General features: G+C 46.6%; 1 protein-coding gene across 2 annotated transcripts in view; it reads right to left on the bottom strand.

Annotated features, from left to right (window-relative positions):
* Nucleotides 1–6,451: 6,451 nt before the first annotated feature.
* The window catches only part of NUP205 (nucleoporin 205), a 100,259-nt gene continuing 95,453 nt past the window's right edge, over nucleotides 6,452–11,257 (bottom strand). For both annotated transcript variants that reach the window (XM_068277971.1, XM_068277972.1), the window contains exons 41-43: nucleotides 10,874–10,999; nucleotides 10,660–10,727; nucleotides 6,452–7,329 (exon numbers count right to left, since the gene is read on the bottom strand). In XM_068277971.1, the coding sequence (XP_068134072.1) occupies nucleotides 7,177–7,329; nucleotides 10,660–10,727; nucleotides 10,874–10,999 (347 nt within the window). In that variant the 3' untranslated portion in view covers nucleotides 6,452–7,176. The remainder of the gene's footprint in view (nucleotides 7,330–10,659; nucleotides 10,728–10,873; nucleotides 11,000–11,257) is intronic.

The raw sequence follows: 11,257 nt of genomic DNA, 5'->3' as shown, positions 1-11,257 counted from the left end.
TATTCCCCATCCCTTAAATTGATATATTTCTGATTTCTAAATGTTAACATGAAGGAAAAGGATAAAACCAGTGTGGTTTGCATTATAAAACAACATATTTTTCTTATGAAATCTTTATGGTATGTGTAGGAGTGTGTCCGGGGCATGACTGTAGGTTTGGCTTTAGTATCCCTCCTTCTGATTTCAAAAAGAATTAAGTTACTAATATAAAATACTGTATATGTAAAAATATAAAGACACCCCCCCAAACAAAATGTATGATAAAGCCGTGATATTTGCAGTACATGATAAACTAGTTGACCTAAGCCCATTTAAAAACGGGCTCTAGTTCTGCCACTGCCACCACATCATCGCACACGCCCGCCCGCCAGACCCTCTGGCCCATCCTGCTCCTGTCCAAACGGCTGTCATGCGCGGTAGCGCAAACGCACAGACACAGGATGACGCAGGGACACTTAGGCTCATAGGATGAACGCAAGACATTGATCTGTCTTACAAAATCAAATCTTGTTTGTAAAATGAATTACTTTAAAATGCATTACTTGTACTGATGTAACATATTGAAATATGTGGGAATAAATATCTCTTTTGCATCACAGGAAGGGTTATCAAGTGTGTGAGTAAATGCGTGTTCATCGTGTGTGTCTTTTTGCATAGAGTCTATTTGTTTTCTTGTGTACAGTGAGTGAATGTATGGGAGAAAACACAAGGTAAAGGGTCCCAAAACTTTTTCGGTCAAGGGCCGGGTCAACATACTTCAGACTGCTAGGGGGCCAAAGCCTATATAAAATGATGTACAAAAACATTACATTGTACCTACGTATTGTAGACAGCTCCTATTAACATATGCAGCCCTAATATATCCCATTTAACCAGACCATTGTAACATTTGCAGATAGTATGCCCCGCAACTCAGCAAGTGCAGTTATTATGTCACCAACACAGCAAGTGCAGATGTTGTGACCCTAACATAGCAAGTCATATGTGAGCATAATGTCACCAAATGGCCTGCAAACGCCTGCAGCACAATCCAAAGAAGTCTTTGCGGGTCAGACAAAGAAGCAAACCCAGTGATAACCTGCCATCCAATTGGACAGCAGTGAATGATTGGAAGCCAGTGAATGATTTCTTTCTGGCTTCCATGTGGAAGGGTGGTGTCAGCACTGCTATTCTATATGTGGGCTGACAATTTTTAAAGATGTAGCGGTCCGCATATATAAGTAATACATTTTGTGTGTGTGTGTGGGTCCGGTAAAAAAGCCTCAGAGGGCCGCATTCGGCCTATAGGCCACATACTCAGTACTGACAAGTGAAAAAAACCCATTATAACCTGAGTGTACATCCAGGCAATTCTCCCTATTTCCAGGTCTCCGTGATCATTCTACCAGTGAAGTTTTTCTGGTGCCCAGCAGTGCCCCCCACCACCGTATTCCCTGGTAGTCCAGTGGTCCCCCCTTCTCCCTTATAGTATTCCTTGGCGGTATAATGGTCCTGCAATCCCAATATAATTTCCCCTGGTGGTTTAGTGCCCCCCCCCCCCCCCGCACCAATATTCCCTGGCGGTCTTGTGGTACACCCATGTAGCGCTTCCTGGTGGTCCTCCCATCTCCCTCACTGTATTCCCTGGTGGTGGGCTAATGTTCCCCCTTCCCCACAAAGCTTTCCTTTTCCAGTGGTTTAGTGGTCCCCACCGTAGAGATGTGGCGAACATCTCTAAATCCATGGGCCTCTTACTACTTCCGGGTTGCAATGACCCGGAGTACTACGCCTGCGCTGCCCCGCAGAGCGCGTCCTAGATCGCGCTCCTGTTGCCGGGCACTCTCTGCACGTCACGCTCATGAGCAGAGAGTGCCCAGCAACAGGAACACGATCTAGGACGCGCTCCGCCGGGCAGCGCAGGCGCACTACTCCGGGTCATTGCGACCCGGAAGTAGTAAGAGGCCCAGAGAGGTTCGCCAGGTGAACTGTTCGGCCCATCACTAGTCCCCAGTAGATGCAGAGATGGCGGCTTTGAGACAAGACCCTCACCCCCTCCAGGGCTAGATGTCTCATCCATCCTCTGATTCAACTAGTCACTCTCTGCCTGTCTTAATTTCTTGCAGGAGAACTGGGTAGTAGACAGCTGGTGGCCTCTGCAGAGGACGGACATGACATCCAGCCCTGAAGAAGGTGTGCCTCTATCTCAAATCCCACCACTGCACAGAGCTCTGCACATGCCTGGAGAACAAAGGAAATAGGCTCAAGGAGAGCGAGTTTCCGCCTGGTGAATTGCTTCTGCTGAGCGACAGCCAACAGCTTTGTTCTCCCCACTTACCTCACCCACTGTCACAACTGTTCTGCTCTGTTGGCCTTCCAACCCCCCCACACATATAGCAACAGAACACATCGCTAGCCAGCAGGCTAGAGATATGGCTGTATAGGGTCAGCTTACAGTGTCGCCTGAGGGATCAGGAACCGATCCGTTGGGCAACATTCCACATACGTGTATGAGGTTTCAAAGTCATAATAGGGCTATTGGTATATGGGAAATAAGTGTTTTAGGTCCCTTTCCATAAGCCTCTCAAACTCTCACAACTGCTTTCTGCTGCCTAGTAACTGCTCACTGCTGCCTGGCAACTGCTCACTGCTGCCTGGCAACTGCTCACTGCTGCCTGGCAACTGCTCACTGCTGCCTGGCAACTGCTTACTGCTGCCTGGCAACTGCTTGCTGAGCCACAGTTTAACTGCCTGTGGAAATGAGCCCTTAAGAATACTGATAAATCAGGGGATGAGGGTTAGGCATTTAAGTGGGAAGGAGTTGGGTTCCTTTTCCACTGTTAAACTCTCACAACTGCTTACTGAGCACCCAGTTTTACATTATGGTGGTCCCGCTAGGTTTTACTTGAGGTGACATGGTATAAGAAGGCTGACACAGAGGAGCAGACTGGCGAGGATCCAGTTGTGGCAAGGGGTGGCCAGATGACACTAAAAGCGATGCAGACTTTATCTAACAGAAGGTCAACGTTAAGTGAGTTGCCACTGCTTGGGGTGTGGTGGAGGTCAACTATACCGAAGTGTCTTTGCATTGCTCCTGCCAGGAACACGGTTTTAAGATTGCTATGCAGTGTATGGACTGTATACGGTCTCTGTCAAGAATTTTTAATAACCATTAAAGGGATACTGTAGGGGGTCGGGGGAAAATGAGTTGAACTTACCCGGGGCTTCTAACGGTCCCCCGCAGACATCCTGTGTTGGCGCAGCCACTCACTGATGCTCCGGCCCCGCCTCCGGTTCACTTCTGGAATTTCAGACTTTGAAGTCTGAAAACCACTGCGCCTGCATTGCCGTGTCCTCAATCCCGCTGATGTCATCAAGAGCGCACAGCGCAGGCTCAGTATGGTCTGTGTCTGCGCAGTACACTCCTGGTGACATCAGGAGAAGCGAGGACACGGGCGTGCAGGCGCAGTGGTTTTCTCACTTTAAAGTCAGAAATTCCAGAAGTGAACCGGAGGCGGGGCCGGAGCATCGGTGAGTGGCTGCGCCAACACAGGATGTCTGCGGGGGACCATTAGAAGCCCCGGGTAACTTCAACTCATTTTCCCCCGACCCCCCTACAGTATCCCTTTAAGTGCTGACTTATTATTGAAACCTTATGTTTCAAGAAAGCAAATCACACTAAGCGTTGCCTTTTTTTAGTAGGAGGGTTTCTCGGTCTCTTTTGGTCCCCTATACTTTCCTAGTGATTTTGGGTCGCCCCGAGCTGCTTGGGTATTCTGTTGTTCTGGTTCAATCTCTATCCCATAGAGCCATATCTATCCCTGCCATGCACTGAGGACGACCCACATTCCAAAACAGGCTGTCTGCATGTGGGGATGATGTCTTTCTGTAAAATTTTAAGCAGATCTGAACTCCGAAGTCCTCTCTGCTCTAAAAGATACACAACAACATAATAAGCTGTAAACACAAAACATTTCTTTGTTACAGCTGATACAAATCCTGCAATAAATCTGCAGTGCGTCTACTTCAGGGAAGCAGATATATTGTTAACATCCTGTGCTTTCAAATGAGCTTATTTACCTTGGCAGTCAGGTGACACAGGGAGAGATCAAGTTACAACTTGTGATTAGTCACAGATGAGGGGGAATTCACCAGTCTAAACTCTCTAAATACACACAGGGTGCATTTCTGTTTTCCTTCTGTCCTGTACAAGAGTTCAGGTCTGCTTTAAGGCTATAGGCTTGCTATACACCAGCCTGGCTTCAGGTCATAAAGAGATAATTTGCTTTTTAGGAGTAGGAGGATAAATATAATTGTTTATCTTATCAGTTTATTTTCACCTCGGGTTCACTTTAAGGATATGCATCAAAAAAGATGAATAAGGAAATATTCATTAGTTATGTTTCCCCTTATGCCTGTAACAGTTTGTGGATAGTTTTGAGTTTAAATCTGGGTTTCTTCATTTGGAAACCTGGATTATGCTGTACACCTCCGTTCAGCACCAAAGCCAGTTATCTGTGTTCATAGGTTTCTATTGAGCCCAGAAGGTACTGTACTTGAAGAACTTGCGCAGATTAATCAATGCGACTTCCACAGCTGAATATTTTGCTGCCCTGCCTGGCTAGATGACACTTAAAGAGACTCTGTAACAAAAATGTCAGCCTTATTTCTTCTATCCTATAAGTTCCTATACCTGTTCTAATGTGGTCTGTCTTACTGCAGCCTTTTCCAGTTATACTGTCTCTGTAATACCTGTATATCTAATCTTCTTTTCTTTGTCAAGCTTTGTCGATCCAGGGAGGAATGTGCTGCCTCTGCTGTGATAGGGACAAGTTATGCACGCCCCCTCCACTCTCCTTTGTGCTGTGTGTATGAGTCACAGGCAAGGTCTCTGCTCATAGCCAGCGTGTCTGCAGGCTCAGGAGCTGTGACCTTGTGAACAGCTGTGAGTGCAGAGGATCAGTACAGAGCCCAGACAAGCAGCCAAGGCAACAAGTGGAGTAACATTCCAGCAGTTAAGTCATGTTTTAGAGTAGCCTCTGCAAACAGGCACCTGCTCCGATGATGTATATCCTGTTTGGCGGCCATCTTCATGGTTTACAAAAACAATAAATAAAACAGTGATTTTATCACCAAGAAAGCAGCGAGGAGCGGTGAAAATGTCACAGAGGGGGCTAGGAGAAGATAACTAACAGGCTGGTACATTTATGTAAGATTTTCACAGTACAGATTCCCTTTAAAAGGACAACTTTAATGAGCAGGTTATGGAGGCAAACAATGCCAGTTGCCTGGCAATCCTGCTGATCCTCTGCCTCTAATACTTTTAGCCATAGACCCTGAAAAAGCATGCAGCAGATCAGGTGTTTTTGGCATTATTGTCAGATCTGACAAGATTAGCTGCATGCTTGTTTCTGGTGTTATTCAGACACTATGGGTCAGCAGGGCTGCCAGGCAACTAGTATTGTTTAACCACCGCACCACTGAGGGGTTTTTCCCGTTATGGACCAGAGTAATTTTCACATTTCAGCGCTCAGCTCTTTCATTCCCCAATAACTTAATCACTATCACAACTAAATAATCTATGTCTTGTTTTTTTTCACCACCTTTCTTTGAACGGTATGTTTTGCTAAGAATTATTTTATTCTAAATGCATGTTACCGGGAATAAAAAGAGGAAAAAAAGCTGAAAAAATAATTATTCTCTATTAAAAACAAAACAGGTTACTGTGGATAAAAGCTACACATTTTATTTGTCTATTTGTTCCAGTTATTACAATGTTTAAATTATGTCCCTAGTACAATGTTTGGCAACAATATTTTATTTGGAAATAAATGTTTTTTTTTTTTTAGTTTTGCATCTGTCACTAACTACAAGCCCATACTTGGAAAAATAATAGTAATATACTCTCATGACATACATATCAACCCCTTGCATACCAGCAGTCTCTGGCCCCTAAAGGATCAGAGACTGCTGGTAACAGCGCCTACCGACAAACCGCTGCACATACCCAATGCTCTCACCTCACCGCAGGCCCCTCTCTCTGCGCCGGTCCAGCAATGTGAGCCATTGTGATTGGCTCACAATGATCATGTGGTCAGGAGCCAATGAAAGCGAGTCCTGACCGGCTCACAGAATCCTGCAGTCATATAGACGGCAGGTCGAGTGAACTGCAGTGAATGCAGAGCGGTGAGATCGGCGAAAGCAGTTAAAAAGAAGTTGAGTTCCTAAGGTAACCATTTATGTATTTTTTATGACTGTTTTATCTTATATACAAATGTTTTATTAGTATGGCAATGAAGCAAACAGAGAATGGCACTACGACAGCGTGCAAATAATTCACTTATTATAAACTTGTGGATAGTGTAATTCCTGGGTATGCCACACGTCCCAAAACAGCGTGCTCAGGATCCAGAGAAGAAAAACAAGCATCAAGTTCAATCAGCAGGTAGAAATATAAGGGTCCGGCACTGCATCATTGGTATAAAAAGAGCTTTATTTCTAACAGCTCTTCCAAATTGTTAAAAGTTATTATTGCATATCATCAGATGATTTGCACATACCCGTTGTGATCAGATGAGGTTGTGGGGCATGGTGGTGGTGGTAACGGGCCACCGTTACCACCGTGATTGATGTTAGGGTGTAATGTTTAAGGTTAGGGTGTAATTTACTATTTGGCTATTAGATGCCCCCCCCTCCGTTATTCATCCTGTGTAAACGGAGTACACAGGACAAACTAATGCGTGTATCTGTTACTTTCACTTTAGTCAATGACCACCAGTATCTCATTGATGCCAGTGATCATTGATCACAGTTACATAGTTATTTTGGTTGAAAAAAGACATACGTCCATCGAGTTCACAGGCACTTAAATCGGTAAATGGGAACTGCGGAGGGGGAAGAGAAGCGTGGATACTGGAACACAGGAGATCATTGAGTTGAGGGACTGGAGGTACAGAGAGCAGACATACACACCAATACAGTGTTGTTAGTGTCCAATAATCATTCACTAGCCAGGGCTGTATAAACACAAACCACCAATGAAATGTACAATGTTTTTTAATTAATTTGCAGCGGCAGTAAAAAAAATTCACAATTGGTTTTCTGTGTAGAGCTGGAAATCTGAAAAAAGTGAAAAAGTCAGTCCATAACTTAAGAAGGTAGAAAAGGATCTGGGCACATTGTGGCAGAGGTAATTGGGGATCAAGCTCTGGGGACTCGCAGGAGACCTCTTATCCTCCGAACCAGGGCTTGGATGAAGCGGTGTCGGGAACGCACCTTGCAGTATGCGCTCTCTATGTCCAGCAGACGCTTCTGCAGGGTCTCCCCGAAGATATTAGCACCGTCTCTTTGAAGCTGGAAATGAAGCAAGATACAACAAAACAAATTAAAGCCATTGTGCAGGAAATGTGGTGCAGCCAAGAGACACAGGTACTCTTTGTTTGTGTCACAAAAATATCTACAAAGCAGTATAAAAGCAATGAGGCTTAGTCCACACCAGAATTGGATCTTCAATGGCCAGAAGGATCGGACAGTGCAGTATCTGCTCCAGTGCTCTGTTGGACAAAGTCTGTTTGCTCAGTAATTACATCATTACAAGTCAATCTGATAATTTGTCCTGCAGCCAGAAATTATATGAACATTTTTTTTTTGTGTCATTTAAAGTGTGTCAAAGACAAAAGCTCTCTACGTTATAATGAATTACGATTGCTGCAATTCTATTTACAGTTGGACAAAGAAGAGAAAGAGAAGTGGGCACTTTCAATAATATTAAGTGCCCGCTTCCCCCCATCCATCCCAACGTACTCCCCCTCCGCTCTGTCACCAAATCGCCGCTCCCAGCGCTACTCCAGCTAGCATGTCACGCTAGCTTTATACTGGAGCGCACACGCTGGGAGAGGAGGAGGCGGGGGAGTGTCCGTACTTCTGCCATCATGATGCGACGGCAGAAGCGAAGAGTATAGGACATACTGCGCATGCGCAGCGCAGTATGTCCGGGTGAAAGGTCAGGAGAGTCGGGCTGGTACCGGCAGCTGTAGGAGACGAGCGGGACCCGACGGCAGGGAACGAGGGAAGTGGAAAGTATGTGTATTTCTTTCCCTACACATTGCAGCATCTATTATACCACAGCCTGCTGGCTGTGGGATCCTTTAAAGGGAAGGTTCAGGGAGGGTGGGTAAAAAATAAAAATCAATCAATTTCCACTTACCTGGGGCTTCCTCCAGCCCGTGGCAGGCAGGAGGTGCCCTCGCCGCCGCTCCACAGGCTCCCGGTGGCCGACCCGACCTGGCCAGGCCGGCTGCCAGGTCGGGCTCTTCTGCGCTCCAAGGCCCGGAACTTCTGCATCCCACGACGGCGCGCTGACGCCATCGGACGTCCTCCGGGCTCTACTGCGCATGCGCAGTAGTTCTGCGCCTGCGCAGTAGAGCCCGGAGGACGTCCGATGACGTCAGAGCGCCGGCGTGGGACGCAGAAGTTCCGGGCCTTGGAACGCAGAAGAGCCCGACCTGGCAGCCGGCCTGGCCAGGTCGGGTCGGCCACCGGGAGCCTGCGGAGCGGCGGCGAGGGCACCTCCTGCCTGCCACGGGCTGGAGGAAGCCCCAGGTAAGTGGAAATTGATTGATTTTTATTTTTTACCCACCCTCCCTGAACCTTCCCTTTAACCTCCTTGGCGGTTAATTTTTTCTGCACAAATTGCAGAATTCCAATTTTTTTTTATTTTTTTTTCAATGTTTCATGTAAAGCTACCAGAGTGGTAGCTACATGAAACACCACTAGAGGGCGCATGTGGCCCTCTAGTCCGATCGTCGCCGGCATCTATAGCAAACAGGGGAACGCGTATATAACGCGTTCCCCTGTTTGGCTTCTCCTGTCGCCATGGCGACGATCGGGATGACGTCATGGACGTCAGCCGACGTCCTGACGTCAGGGACACACGATCCAGCCCATAGCGCTGCCCGGAACTCATTGATCCGGGCAGCGCAGGGCTCTGGCGGGGGCCCACTTCAGCCGCTGCGTGCGGCCGATCGCCGCAGAGCGGCGGCGATCAAGCTGTGCGCGCGGCTAGCAAAGTGCTGGCTGCGCGCACAGCAATTTACAAAATGAAAATCGCCCCACCAGGGGCTGAGATCTCCCCCTGCGCGGCATAGCCCGAGCTCAGCTCGGGCTTACCGCCAGGGAGGTTAAAGGATCCCACAGCCAGCAGGCTGTGGTATAATAGATGCTGCAATGTGTAGGGAAAGAAATACACATACTTTCCACTTCCCTCGTTCCCTGCCGTCGGGTCCCGCTCGTCTCCTGCCACGGGCTGGAGGAAGCCCCAGGTAAGTGGAAATTGATTTTTATTTTTTACCCACCCTCCCTGAACCTTCCCTTTAAGGTTCCTGACATTTTTGACACTTTAGCTGTGTTGCTTTGATACAGCAATAACTGTTTTTCATTACTTATACCATCTTCGTGATATATATTTTTTTCAGTACAATCTAGGCTTTCTTTGGGTAATATTTTTTTTTTCGTTAAACTTTATTTAATAGTCATTTTATGGGGAAGAATTAGGCGTAAATGCAGAAAATACCCATTCTTCACCTGTCCTAATTTTCACACGACACTTTTCAAAGTTATATAACACATTAAAATGAATTCCTGGTTAAAAGGATACCCCATATGCCATATTTTATTACTAGCAGAGCATGTAGCGGACCGTTAGGCCCCGTTCACACTTGCGTTTTGGCAAGTAAACGGACCGGATCCTGACCTGATCCTGATCAGAACCGTATGGTTCCGATCCGGATCCGGTCCGTTTGTATCAGGCATGCATCAGGCTGCCATCCGGATCCGTGGGCAAAAAATAGTGAAATTAAAATAAAAAAATGTTGGGGTCAGCAGAAGGTGCAACTGATGCACCTGTAGAATCAGGTTCCTCCGCTGTAGGCCTCACCTCCAACCTCCGACATTCTGCCAAACAGCTCCAGCACGTCTGTCACTGCTGCTCCACTCCAGACATGCTTGGCCCATGTGTCCCCATCTGAAATGGCCGCTTGGATACGCATAGGAAGTGGGGTAGAACGTCAGGTTTTTGTAGGCAGTGTGTTCTGTGCCTTCCGTTCCCCATTGGTTTCTGTGTTCCGGATGCTGCAGTCAGGCTCCAGTCCGGCTCCGGTCCGGGTGCGTTGGCCGGAGATCCGGAGCCAAAAAATAGCGCATGTTGGAAAAGAGTCCGGATCCGATCCGGCTCTGTTCTGTACGGAACGTACGCATGTGAACGTCCGCATAGACTTTACATTGCTATGCGGAACGTACGTTTCGTTTGTACAGTATGCGGTCCGGATCAGATCCGGAAAATCCGGATAGCGAACGCTAATGTGAACCAGGCCTTAACCCCAGGTCAACAGTTCGGTGGCTATAGTGCTGTAAAGATGCATCGCTAGGCAATGGCAGAGAGCTACATTTGTAGAGTATTGGGGCCCCAAACGTTTGCTCTAGAGATCGTATCCGATCGCTACAGGCGCCAGTCATTAAAGGTTTATAAACAGGTATAGGTATAGAGGGGGTTAACAATGGCTTAATAGGCTAGGCTGGGGTTATAACTTAAATATGCTGTTTACCTTATGCAGCGAGGGAGGGAAATAGGAAGAAAATAAAACTGCGCAAACACTTCATACGTACATCTGACATCTATAAACTTACCATATCAATGTCTTGTTGGGTGATTTTGCTGTGAGGCCTTAAGTCAAAAGCAGAATCATTTAGTGTATCTGTAGAAACAGAATGTTTTATTTTATCGGAGTATTAATGTGGAAGTTTATGACTTTTATTTTTAAATAAACAAAACGTTTATGCAAGGTCAGTATAAAAACGTTCTCAGGTCATGGTTATATTTCCCAAGTATCACATGACTCACCCTGGAATCGTTTGCCGGTGATAGATGTGCTTGAGAACAGCGCATCTGTGCTATCGCTTGGGGTGCACTGAGCGAGGTAATACTCCAGGTGGCGCCAGAGTACAAACAGACAGGTTTCTATTATATCTAGGATAGAGATCAGTGAAGGAAAATATACACAATGATTTCAGTTTAAGGATAAATTAAAGAGAGACTGAAGCCTAATTTAAAAAAAAACAAAAACTGATATCCAAGAAGAGGGAAGGCTCTGGGTCCTATAGAGTCCACTTTCCTCTCGGGCTCCTTTGTTCCCTCGCAGGCTCCCCTGTAAGCAGTCTATGTCGTAGTCGTAGACTTCTCTGTTCCGGATTGAGCTGTCTTCATCAGCACTCGGGCTTCCGAAGA

Source organism: Hyperolius riggenbachi, chromosome 3 (assembly GCF_040937935.1).
Source record: "Hyperolius riggenbachi isolate aHypRig1 chromosome 3, aHypRig1.pri, whole genome shotgun sequence".
Taxonomy (NCBI): Eukaryota; Metazoa; Chordata; class Amphibia; order Anura; family Hyperoliidae; genus Hyperolius; species Hyperolius riggenbachi.
The sequence above is the reverse complement of the archived record's forward strand: the minus strand, read 5'-3'. Positions and strand labels throughout refer to the sequence as shown.